Source organism: Pangasianodon hypophthalmus, chromosome 4, assembly GCF_027358585.1.
Source record: "Pangasianodon hypophthalmus isolate fPanHyp1 chromosome 4, fPanHyp1.pri, whole genome shotgun sequence".
Taxonomy (NCBI): Eukaryota; Metazoa; Chordata; class Actinopteri; order Siluriformes; family Pangasiidae; genus Pangasianodon; species Pangasianodon hypophthalmus.
The window spans coordinates 30,528,929-30,541,842 of NC_069713.1; the positions used below are offsets into that span (position 1 = coordinate 30,528,929).

The window sequence follows — 12,914 nt, forward strand, 5'->3', positions numbered from 1 at the left end:
AAAAATCTCTCGTTCCTTCTCTGCGTGAAAGCGTATGGTCTTCAGTGAAAAAAGCTAAAGTTTTCAGTCACGTAGCTGTTCACATCACTAACGAAGGTTCATCACTGACGCGGCAAAACGTTATGGAGATAGAGGTGTGATATAAAAACCGTTAAATGCGTCAGTGGGGTTTGTGTTTTGAGGCTTTTCGCTTTAAACCCGGCTTCTGTCATGAGCATCGAGTCCCTGCGTGGAGTTGGACGTCTCACATAGTTTATTAGACGAGCTGAAATTATGAGTTTAAAATAAAAAAAATGTTTGATCAGATTGATCTTTTTCATGTAAAAGATAAAGAGGAATAAAACAGTTTTGTTCTTAAATCATCACAATTTCATTATTGAGCAAAACGTGATGATTATTTTAGCCGTTTATTTTCCAATGCACAATATTTCTATATTTCTCATTTCTGTGTTTTTCTCATGTTTATTTATATGACAAGTCTAATGTCTTTTTTCTATTTATCTATTTATCTATCTATCTATCTATCTGTCTATTTTTAATTATAATGTCTCACCCATCAGGCTGAAGAATTCCACCACGCTTCCCAATGGATCGCAGGTGTGTGAGCGTCTGATCCACGCTTGATCTCATGGTGAGTTTCACACACAGCCACACGTTCAGTCATTGGGTCTCATTTATCAAGCTGGATACGAACCGATTTATTTATTCGTAAAAAGTTCATACACGCGTTTACGCAAGAAATTAGGTATTTGTGAAAATCCTGTAAAGTCTGGAGAAAAAAAATACATTCGTGCCCTACTCGTGCTCGTGAGTGCGTGTAAATTTGCGCACTCAGACGAATAACTAATGTAAACTTCCACTTGATCGACTTCAGATCATTTAATTCACACGGATTAATGCAGTTTTATAGTATATGGAACACAGTGTAGAGTTTAAATTGCTTATTTTATTACGTTTAGCAGACGCGCTTTTCCAGAAAGACTTGTAGAAGAGCTTTGAGTCTCGATCAAAAACACGTCCTCATGCTAGATCACTCGGTCAGGGACTCAGAGCTCCATCGAGAACATTTTGTGAAATTCGGTTGTTTTATATTCTTGGCATTAATTAAAGAATATGAAGAATAAATTAAAAAAGCGAGCCAACACAAACACACAAATGAAAATGAAGAGTTCAGTCATGATGAAGGAAATGGCGCTGTATGAAGAGAGGACGGGTCGATCGGTCTGCGCAGAGCCGTAAGCCGTGAACAAACGCCTCAGCTGACGGAAGAATTAGAGCATTTAGAAGACGATTAATATTATATTTTATTAAATATCTTTATTGGTATAGAAGTGAGTCAATAACTTCCACTTCTGAATTCAGCCTTTACTCTGATACTCGCTCATTTCACGCTGCCGTTGTTCGTGTCTGTGCACTTGACCTTTTATGGAGTTTTGTGGGCGTCACTATATGCAAATATCGGGAGCACGCTTTGCACGTTACGCGCGAACAACAAACGCACGCAAGTACGAAGAAAATCAGCGTTTTCCGAAACTTTTGTAAATCCTGAAGAAAATTCTAGTTCAGTTTCGGCTCACTGGACCGCCCCTTTTTCACAAATTATAATGTGGAACAAATTCAGACCTGTTTCGTGTCCTTACAGGCTCAAATCTGGTCGTACACTAATTGTTAAAAGTTACAATTTGACGCTTTTTCATTTATCGCCGCTGTATTTTATCGTTAGAAAAGTTTAAATGTCTAAAGCATAAAGACTAGCGTTAGAACATTTCTAATCTGACGTCAGCCAAAGCTTGAAAACATACCAGTAACAAAACTTCATTCGTTGCAAGTATTAATCAAGGAGAAGTGTTAACCACACGGACGAGTAAAACTGTCGCTTTGCCTCAGAGAGTTTTCGTCTCAAAGACATCGTAAAATGCGATATTCCTTACTTACCTACGCGTTTGAAACACTTGATGTCCTGCTGTTTTAGGAATATATAGGAATATAATCAGCAGCAGGACGGTGTGATGAAACAGAGGCTACGTTTACACGACAACGATGTAGTCAAAAATGGAAAAGTTTTTCTCTTGCGTTTTCAAAAAGTTTCACGTATACACGACAACGTTTTCAAAACAATTCGCGTTTACACAAATCCGCGACGCTGTAAACGCTGTATTGCGTACGCCAGGCCAGTAGTTGGCGCTGTCACCGTGTTAGTTGGTTGTAATATTGCTGAAGTAAATCCACACGTTGCTGAAGAAGCGTTAGCAAACTCTTGAGCAGCAACAACACGACCATGTTCTCCGCCATTGTTGCGCTTGCCTTTACAATAGACACGTACTGCGCATGTCTACGTACCGAACACGTACTACACACGTGCATGACATCACTGTTTTCAAAGATTCCCGTATCGGGTGTTCACATGGAGACGATAACGGCGGCGTTTTCAAAAACTTGCATTTTGAAACCCGCTTTCAAAAATATACGTTTTCAGTCCCCAAAACGCCGTTGTCGTGTAAACGAACAGGCAAAACGCATAAAAAGTTTCCCGTTTTTGGCTGAAAACGTTGTCGTGTAAACGGCTCCAGAGTCTCTCACCACTTCAACGTTGATTACTTTCCTTTAACATCATGTCCTGATTGACGTGTGTGTTATTTAGGGCTGTCGCTATCGATCGTACTGGCAATCGAGTAATCTGACGATTATTTTGACAAGTAATCCGATTTTTTATTTTAAAATTCACAATAAAAATAGATTTACATGAACAATACATTCACTAATTATTTGATCTCGCTAAACTATATATAATTCGAAAGGTTTTGTCACTCAGTATTTGATATTTGATCACTGATTTTACGATAGAAGTGCTACAGCGATTATAATTGCTTGATTTGTGTGACGAGTAACCATGGAAACAGACACAAAGCAGGAGTTCCGACCTTATTATGAAACACGTAATGAACAATAATGTGCGCATTTGGAAAAAATATTGATGTATTCACACGTTTACTTCACATTTGATCAGCGATAATGATCATTTCTATCTACTTTCTGTTAAATTGTGCGTTTAGGTGACGGGCGTTTAAGTGGTCTTTCATAATGCGATGCGAACGTATCACACACATCACACACACACACACACACACACATCCTTCTCAGGCTTGTGATTAAACGGATGTGCAAGTTAAGATTATTCAAATCTCTCTAGTAGCGAATTTGCCGTGTTGTGTCTAGCGGCGGATCTGCGAAACCTGGATGTCGCCTTTTTGTGAGCTTTTTACCGAGAACACTGCTGTGCGTTATACATCTACACACCATTTTTCAAATTCTGAATCTAAGACTAGGCCACATGTCTCATTCAGTGATGTGAACAAGACAAGATGCGTATTCTGAAAGCTGCAGCATTACTGATGTGCTGTTCTGGTATCTGACTTCATTTTTGCACTGATGGAAGAAAACAACATTGTTTTTCGCATCTTAAGTTGACGCTCTTTGTCGCACTGACGCGCCTCCGCCATTTTGCCGAATACTCGAAAATTGTAATCGAGGATTTTAGAAAATCAGGTACTCGAATTTAATCGCGTAATCGTGACAGCCCTAGTTTTATTCCTCTTAAACAACAGCGAATTTCCAGCCATTACGTTGTTTATTAATTTAAAAAAGGCACGTAATTTGTATTCGTTTATATTTGTTGACTGACACGTGCTAATGGAATAAAAACAATTGGTTGAATATCCTCAGGGCCACATCACCCGTATTTGTTTCGGACATCTTCAAGGTTGCATCGTGTCTACAAAATATATCGCATATTATTAATAATATCAATAATATTAGATATATCTGAATCTGCGTTCTACCTTTCTAATGATTTTTTTCTTCTCTCCCCAGGCTCCTCTCTCGCCCTGACGTCTTGGTTTAGCCAGGATCCAAAATGAGCATAAGCAGCGATGAGGTCAACTTCCTGGTGTACAGATACCTACAGGAGTCGGGTAGGGAGGGGAAAAAAAAAAAAAAAAAAAACATGTCTGGCTCTAAATCAGGAGTCTTGCTTTCTTTGGAATTGGGCGCTGGTGTAAATTTTGGAAACCCTCATGAACACCACGCTGAAAGCTTTTACTATACAGTGAGGCTAATGGGAGAAGCTCCATGTGTGTGCAGCTAATAAACTGTGTCATTGCCAGAACATTATTCTGCATGACTGCCTGTAAATGTGGTGCCTGTCTCTCTTTCAGTATTATAATGAGAATGATATTGGGTGCTGGATTACTAATGCTCTGCAAATTATAGGTCACGTGTCACTAACTACTCTGAAATTCATCGCAGTAACTAATCCGGCGTGCTAATTAGCAGCTCAGAGATGATGCACGGATTGTGCGAGAAAGCCAGAATGACAGAAGAACACACAACTGAAATTGAAATATATAAAAACACACACACACACACACATCCAATTTCATTTCTTCATCTGTTGCTGCAGGATTCTCTCACTCAGCCTTCACATTTGGCATAGAGAGCCACATCAGCCAGTCGAACATCAACGGTGCGCTCGTTCCCCCCGCAGCGCTCATCTCCATCATACAGAAGGGCCTGCAGTACGTTGAAGCCGAAGTCAGCATCAACGAGGTGAGTGTGTGTCTTGCTTCTGCAAATAATAATAATAATAATAATAATAATAATAATATAGATCACGTATGGGCGATCCTGCCTCGAATCAGTTCACTTCAAATCAGATATCTGAGTATGTTTATTTATCTTTGCTCAATTTGCAGTGGTGCAGCAATAAACATTGTGTGTTTATCATTTAAGCATGAATTATTGATGCTCCTGGAGATACACAAATCAAATCTTATCTTCTGATTAATAGAGAAAATAGAGAAGAGCGTCTTCCACTATCAGACATTATAACTGGTATCAGTATAAATAAGTACTTATAAAGAAAGATAGAAAGTCGTCGATGCGTTCTTAGTCATGGCTGCTTTCACATCATATAACCTTTAACTCGATGTTCTCAGGATGGCACGCTGTTCGACGGCCGCCCGATCGAATCTCTGTCCCTGATCGACGCCGTGATGCCTGACGTGGTGCAGACGCGTCAGCAGGTGTACCGCGATAAGCTGGCGCAGCAGCAGCAGCAGCAGCAGCAGGCCGCTCCGGGCACGGCGGGCATCGCCGGCGCCAAGAACGGAGAGAGCGCGGCGAACGGAGAGGAGAACGGAGCGCACGTCTTATCTAGTAAGAGATATAAGAGGATTGAAAGTGATGCTCAGGAGACAGGTCTGGAAATAGGGTCTGATCTTGACCTTAAATGTGAATCTACGAATCGTTGAAGCCGTCTTCTGAATTTCCACTTAAATAATAGAATTTAGAGACACGAGAATTTTCCCAGAGATGCAGTTTCTCTTCCTCTCTGCTCAGGTCCTGATGGTGGTGCTAAAGCTCAGCATTTTGACCAACACTCTTACTTTTCTCTTACTTTCACACTAGCAAGGAACTTCTCACTCATGCCTCTTCTAGTTTATCTCTTTTAACTCTAATTTTTATATTAGCTATCTGAACTAGCTACAGAAACACCAACGATCTCTGCTACTTCCGTCCAAGCTTTATTTTAATTTGTAATGTCTCTATATATGTTTAAACAGAGCATGTATATAACAGGTTAAGACAACAAATATTTGTGTATCAGACAGTAATCAGGATCACAGGAGGATCACAGGTTTAGTCCGAGGAATCATTCGAGCCAGGGATTTGGATTTGTTGATGGATTTTGTCTTTTCAGATTCGCACGTATGTAGAAAATGGACGCGTGTCGCTTTGTTGTTTGCCGCTTCCAGGGAAAAGTATTGCCTTTCTGTGTATGTTGATGTGTAAGAGCTTCTCGTGTTCCTGTCAGACCACCACTCGGACATGATGGAGGTGGACCGGGCGGTGGAGATCCCGGCCCATAAGGCCATGGTGCTGCGCGGACACGAGTCCGAGGTGTTCATCTGCGCCTGGAACCCGGTCAGCGACCTGCTCGCTTCAGGGTCAGTCACGTCTATTTAGACAAACGTGTATTCAAAAGTAAAAAGTGTTTACTTTTTTTTTTTTTTTTTTAAATATATTTTCAATTTGACAGTGCTCAAGTTCAGAACGAATGATCATCAACGTTCTTCCGTGTAACACAATAACATCATATAGCAACGACCAAATCTATTCAGCGGCTGTGATTCACGTTCAGAGCTTTGCGTTGGTGCAGAAGTGTGTGTTCTCAGTCTGTGTGTGTGTGTGTGTGTGTTTGTGTTTAGGTCTGGGGACTCGACGGCGAGGATCTGGAACCTGAGCGAGAGCAGCTCGGGAGGCTCCACCCAACTGGTGTTGCGCCATTGCATCCGAGAAGGAGGCCAGGACGTGCCGAGCAACAAAGACGTCACCTCACTGGACTGGAATGTGAGAGACGCGTCACAAGCTGCTCATTTGTGTGAACATACCTTTCTCTCCTCTTTCTGGAAGAGGAAAAGGATCATGCTGTTAGACAGAAGAACCTTCACATCATTTGCTCCATAATCACACAACTTACCCCGTAATATATATTTGATCAGCCATGATATTATCTGGTGTGTTGGGTGTCTTTTGGCTTATAGGGACTTTAACGTCGTAATTCCGGTGAAATACAGAAGAACACAAAGCATGTGTTGGCTGAATAATAAAAAAAAAAAAGTTAATGGAAGTTGCAGTAATTCACATTTGTTGCAAACTGACTTTATGTCTCTTGCTTTTCTCACATTCCATCTCACACTTATTTTAGAGTCACACATTGGGCCAGATTTGGCTTTAAAAGCTGAAGTCTTCACCAGTATTGTTAATCTGCTTCTTATTAACTGTCTCTTTGTAAATCTCTTCCTCTTTCACACTCTGTTCCTCTCTGTGTCTGTGTCTCTGTCTGTGTCTCTGTCTGTGTCTCTGTCTGTGTCTCTGTCTGTGTCTCTGTCTGCGTCCATCTCACCTCTCTCTCTCTCTCGCTCGATTGCTCTCTCTCTCTCGCTCGCGCTCTCTCTCTCTCTCGCTCTCCTTTGTATCTCTTTTCTTTGTCTCTCTCTGTCTCTCTCTTTCTCTCTCCTCTGTTCATCTCTGTGTCTCTATCTGTGTCCATCTCACCTCTCTCTCTCTCTCTCGCTCGATTGCTCTCTCTCGCCCTTTCTCTTTCTTTCTCCTTTGTATCTCTTTTCTTTTGTCTCACTCTGTCTCTCTCCTCTGTGCATCTCTGTGTCTCTATCTGTGTCCATCTCACCTCTCTCTCTCTCTCTCTCTCGCTCTTTCTCTTTCTGTCTCCTTTGTATCTCTTTTTTTTGTCTCTCTCTGTGTCTCTCTCTCACTCTGTTTCTCTCTGTCTCTCTCCTCTGTTCATCTCTGTGTCTCTCTCTGTGTCCATCTCACCTCTCTCTCTCTCTCTCTCTCTCTCGCTCGATCGCTCTGTCTCATTCTTTCTCTTTCCTTTGTATCTCTTTTCTTTTGTCTCTCTCTGTGTCTCTGTCAAACTCTGTCTTTCTCTCTTCTCCGTATCTCTCTCTCTCACTCTGTTTCTCTCGGTCTCTTTGTCCATCTCTCCCCTGTATCTCTCTCTCTTTATGTATCTCTTTTTTTTTTTTTTTTTGTCTCTCTCTGTCTCTTTGTCTCACCCTGTCTTTCTCTCTTTTCCATATCTATCTCTCTCTCACTGTTTCTCTGTGTTTCTGTGTCTCTATCTGTGTCCATCTCACCTCTCTCTCTCTCTCTCTCTCGCTCGATCACTCTCTCACTCTTTTTCTTTCTGTCTCCTTTGTATCTCTTTTTTTTGTGTCTGTCTCTCTCCTCTGTATGTTTTTTTTTTTTTTTTTTTTTGTATCCCTCTGTGTCTCTGTCTCTTCTCCATATTTATTTCTCTCACACTGTGTCTCTCGGTCTCTTTGTCCATCTCTCCCCTGTATCTCTCTCTCTTTATGTATCTCTTTTTTTTTGTGTCTCTCCCTCTCTCTTTTCTGTATCTCTCTCTCTCTCTCTCTCTCTCTCTCTCTCTCTCTCTCTCTCTGTACAGAGTGAAGGTACACTGCTAGCCACCGGCTCCTATGACGGTTTTGCCAGAATATGGACTAAAGATGGTACGTCTCCATTTATCTTCCCTACACCAGGTCTCTAGTTTAAACCTGCAAGGAGTCATTTTATTAGGTACCCGTTCCGTACAGGTCACTTCGGGAGGTTTTTATTCATTACACTGATTGGAATATTTCATTTTACAATTAATATTAGACCTGCATTTCTTGCTCCTCGTATTCACTTACGTTGACGTTCATCTATATTCAGAGCAAGTAATGCAGATCTGGTGTTAATTTTAAAATGAAATATTTCACTCAATAACATTTTTCATATTTCCCTATAAGCCCTATAATAAACTTCATACATGCCTCTTAGGTAACCTTGCCAGTACTTTAGGCCAACACAAGGGACCCATATTTGCTCTCAAGTGGAACAAGAAAGGCAACTTTATCCTCAGCGCTGGTGTCGATAAGGTAACTCTGTTTGCTCCGTGCTCTGAGTCGAAATGATTGAATGCTCTGTGTGCTTTAAGCAAACATACGTGTTTTCCTTTCAGACCACAATTATTTGGGATGCACACACGGGAGAGGCCAAGCAGCAGTTTCCATTCCATTCAGGTGAGCTGGTTCATTGGTCGTGTTTTACTTTTTCCCCCTCAAACATAGTTTTAATGTTTTTTAAAAAAATTTATATGCAGACGGGTGACAAATGAATGTGAAAGCTGGTGGCTCGGTTATGCAACGGGGGGCATTTATTTATATTTGCGGTCATGGCTTGGCTCCATTTAGAGGCAGTCGGTCCAAACCAAATGCAATTAAAAGACCTGGCTGATCATCTTTATCTTGCGATGAACCTGATGGGCGTGGTTTCTTTCAGGATGACCCCGCCCCCAAATACGCAGGGCATAACGTTTCACTGAATGGATTTCCTGTTTCTAAGACTTGTTTGAGAATTAAAAGTGGTTTTGGCAGTATAGCAAGTTTATGCAATTTTCCCACTAAGACACATCATTTGTTTTTTTAATTATTTTCATGGATTAAAAGAGGAAATGAGTTTCAGCTACGGGATTATCGCCGTTCTAATTGATGACTGTGACTGAAATGCGGACGAGCTGTTGCGTAAGAACGTTCAGAATGGCTTGATCGGGTTTATTTTTGGTGTGTGTAGCTCCCGCTCTTGACGTGGACTGGCAGAGCAATAACACATTCGCCTCCTGCAGCACAGACATGTGCATCCATGTGTGTAAACTGGGCCAGGACCGACCGATCAAGACATTCCAGGGTCACACGGTAATGCTTTTTCTGACTGCTTCTTTTTTTTTTTTTTAAAATATTGATTTAAACCTGTCACATTAACACATGACTATGTGATTCCTCATGTACTTGTTCTTTGTAGAACGAAGTGAACGCAATTAAATGGGATCCAACCGGCAGCCTCCTGGCCTCCTGCTCTGACGATATGACGCTAAAGGTACCACGGAAGCACTGTTAATAACTTCTGACTCCGTATAACCTTTTTAGAATTAGTGCTTTATCGTATTAATGGATGTTTCTGTATTTATAGTGGTCTAGAACATGGCGAAATGGCTAAAACGTGCTGTAGTTTTTACTTCATATCCATCCTATGTAATCTCTCTAATACTTCCTGCATGGTCACCTCACAAGAGCTTCAGGTTTCAGTATTATTATCAGGCTCTTTAATGCTACATAACTGTGTTTCTTACCAGCTTTGGAGTATGAAGCAGGACACCTGCGTTCACGACCTGCAAGCCCACAACAAAGAGATTTACACCATCAAATGGAGTCCCACTGGACCTGGAACCAACAATCCTAACGCCAATCTCATGCTGGCCAGGTGCACGCTCGTACCGTAACACATTCATACCTGCTGAAGCAATTCATTTAAAAAAAAAAAAAAAACTACCATCATTTTGTCATCTTACACTGTATCCTATATAAAACCCTAAACTTCTTTCTGGAACTGTTTTGTCCCGCAGCGCGTCGTTCGACTCGACAGTGCGACTGTGGGACGCCGAGCGTGGCATCTGTGTACACACACTGACACGGCACCAGGAGCCCGTCTACAGCGTCGCGTTCAGCCCCGACGGCCGCCATCTCGCCAGCGGCTCCTTCGACAAATGCGTGCACATCTGGAACACTCAGGTAACGAAGATCACGCGAGCACAGCTGTCCATCTGCTGACCGACCTTGACTTCATGCTACATTCTGATCCTCACTGGACTTTTTAACATTTTTTTTTTTTTTTTAAATACACTGATTTTCTGACTGTGTATTTCCTCGTGTGTCCACAGAGCGGCGCCCTAGTAAACAGCTACAGAGGGACAGGTGGGATCTTCGAGGTGTGCTGGAACTCCACCGGAGACAAAGTAGGAGCGAGCGCATCAGACGGATCGGTACGTCCCCAGGAATTTAGAGAAACGTGCAACGTGTAATATTTTACTGCAGTTATGTAAAAGAGTCTACAAGTATAGTTAGAGCCTAGAAGTTTTGTACGCACCGACAGTTTATTAGAGGCCACACACTCTACTGTGATTGTATATTATCATCATCATCTTCTTCTTCTCCTTTTTATTATTATAATTATTATTGTAATACTGGTACACAGAAGTCTGTGGCAGTCCACAGATCACTTCCTGCTCAGCGGTTGGTTTGTGTACGCCCCTCAGGCGCTCCAACTCAAATGTTTGTACTCAAATAGAGCAAAAGTTTATGCTGTATGTTTGCAGTAATAACTCTGCAGTGGAAAGTTTTTGAAACATAATTCCACATACTTCTGATTTTTTCGAGTCATGTCAAGTTGCCCATAATCTTAATTACCACCATATTGGATTTTCCACCATTTTAAATTTTTTTTCAAGAACATTTTTTTTTTTTACTTTTTTGCTTTTTTTTTTGCTCCTTTGTGCAATTACCATGGGATTTGTATCACAGCATAATTAGACCAAACCATTTATTTAAAAAATAAAAAAATAGGTAATACAGGATGGTTTGTCCATAACTCGCAAACGAATTTGACGGCGAAGTCGCCAAACAAAAGTGACGCCATTTTTCAGCAACGCTTTTATCTATTGACATACGTGTGACTCATATGTTTAGCAACATGACCTGATGTTAGCAAACAAGCTTCTGATTCATTTGCGATTTGGGAGTGCTACTGAAAACCACAGAGTGCCATGTTGGCATCAAATATAATACAAATATAAATATAATCCTTGAGAACAAGTGCTGATGGACTTCATCTGTCGCTAAAGGGCGGGGCCAGAAAGTGCTTGGCCCCCTTAATCATTGCATGCAGCTATATTTATGTTTACAATTCATAGAAGTTGTTATTCTTTACTAAAACGTTCAATTTATTTATTTATTTGCTGTGATGTCACCTGAATAATGCATTGATGACTAATAATTACGTTAATAACGAGGGTTGATCGTTAACAGATGACAGAATTTAACTCGCAACTGCTAATCTGTCTTTCAGGTTTGTGTGTTAGACCTGCGGAAATGACTCTGCCAAGGGGAAGCCATGCATCGACAAAGAATGTGCATCTCGCCAAATTCACAGACTCTCCACATGAAACGTTCTAGCTTCCCACACGGGATAGATGACTAATAATTCGCCCACGCACCAAAATACCATTTTTATATTCACTTCCCTTTTCCCATCATTCCAAAAATCGGGATAGACAGATTTACATCCTCGGTGATGTGAGCACCAGAAAGCGTCCTGTCGAACTCACGCTGAACACGAAGCAGTTAGAAATTTATTTGTTCGTCTTTTTTGAGACACTTGACATCCTTATAACTTGATCTATCTGAAGAAGGCCATTAAGCCACCAATACTGATGTAGTTTATTGAACGGCTAATTGTTTATACGAGCTATGCAACGTTATGGCTAGACAAAAATCACGTGGATTGACCTTTATGACTCGGTTCTACGATATTTTCCACAAAAGTTATCGATGGATAGAAAACGGAAAACAACCTGCGACCGAAATTACAGGCAAACAAACCAAAAAAAGCAGAACGTCGGTTACTAAGAAAACGTTTATGACACTGTTAATGAAATTAAAGCTAACGTCCAATACGATGTTTGTCTTTGAATCCTTGGCTAGCTGTAACGGGAAAGACAGTTCGGATTTCGTGGCTGCTTCCGAAAAACTTCCGAAAGTCCACAGCTTCATCAATGAAAATGAGATCTTGATTAGCGGTCATGTATGAATTTTGCGTAAATGATCTAAATCAGAGTCTAAATTCGGTTCATACACTGAAAGTCGGAGGCTTTTTTTTTTTTTTTTAAAGGAAAAAAAAAACAATTTCAAGTCGAGATCGTGATTAAAGTACGACTCCGGGCTCTGATGACGACGTGGAATTTGCGCATGTGCGTCGATTTTCATGCAGCTGAAAAGATTCTCGTCTGAAGTTCTTGTGTACGCCATCCACTTGCGAGTTTCTTTATAAAATACCATTAGACAGTCATAGTTTTTTCCAGAAGCGAAAGGACGGACTGCGAAGACGTTTCTTTCCTGCACTTTAGATAGACGCAATGCAAAGAAATCCGTCGAGCACTTAATTCTGGATATTTTTGACAAAAATATATATCACTCATGTATTGACTTGAACGTGAATTAAGTTCTCTAGGATGCTTATTTCCAACTCTTGTGGCATCCCAAGTATATATATATATATTTTTTTTTAAAGTATTGCCTACTATGGCTTCACATTATTTTGTCAAATCATAATTTGCTGATTTTTTTTTTTTTTTTTTTGTCCAGAATGTCCCTAAAATTTTGTAAAGAGATGAGTATTTTGATGCTTGCTTGAACTAATCAATACTACATAGATTGTACCATAAAGACGCCTATTTA

General features: G+C 40.8%; 1 protein-coding gene across 1 annotated transcript in view; it reads left to right on the forward strand.

Moving 5' to 3' along the window:
- tbl1xr1b (TBL1X/Y related 1b) overlaps positions 1 to 12,343 on the forward strand; it is a 15,115-nt gene extending 2,772 nt beyond the window's left edge. The window contains exons 2-16 of the mRNA XM_026937112.3: positions 561 to 631; positions 3,871 to 3,971; positions 4,460 to 4,605; positions 4,995 to 5,214; positions 5,873 to 6,005; positions 6,267 to 6,408; positions 8,033 to 8,096; positions 8,407 to 8,504; positions 8,588 to 8,648; positions 9,199 to 9,320; positions 9,427 to 9,501; positions 9,758 to 9,885; positions 10,028 to 10,193; positions 10,343 to 10,444; positions 11,527 to 12,343. Of these exons, the coding sequence (XP_026792913.3) occupies positions 3,914 to 3,971; positions 4,460 to 4,605; positions 4,995 to 5,214; positions 5,873 to 6,005; positions 6,267 to 6,408; positions 8,033 to 8,096; positions 8,407 to 8,504; positions 8,588 to 8,648; positions 9,199 to 9,320; positions 9,427 to 9,501; positions 9,758 to 9,885; positions 10,028 to 10,193; positions 10,343 to 10,444; positions 11,527 to 11,553 (1,542 nt within the window). The 5' untranslated portion in view covers positions 561 to 631; positions 3,871 to 3,913 and the 3' untranslated portion in view covers positions 11,554 to 12,343. The remainder of the gene's footprint in view (positions 1 to 560; positions 632 to 3,870; positions 3,972 to 4,459; positions 4,606 to 4,994; positions 5,215 to 5,872; positions 6,006 to 6,266; positions 6,409 to 8,032; positions 8,097 to 8,406; positions 8,505 to 8,587; positions 8,649 to 9,198; positions 9,321 to 9,426; positions 9,502 to 9,757; positions 9,886 to 10,027; positions 10,194 to 10,342; positions 10,445 to 11,526) is intronic.
- The last annotated feature ends 571 nt before the right edge of the window (positions 12,344 to 12,914 follow it).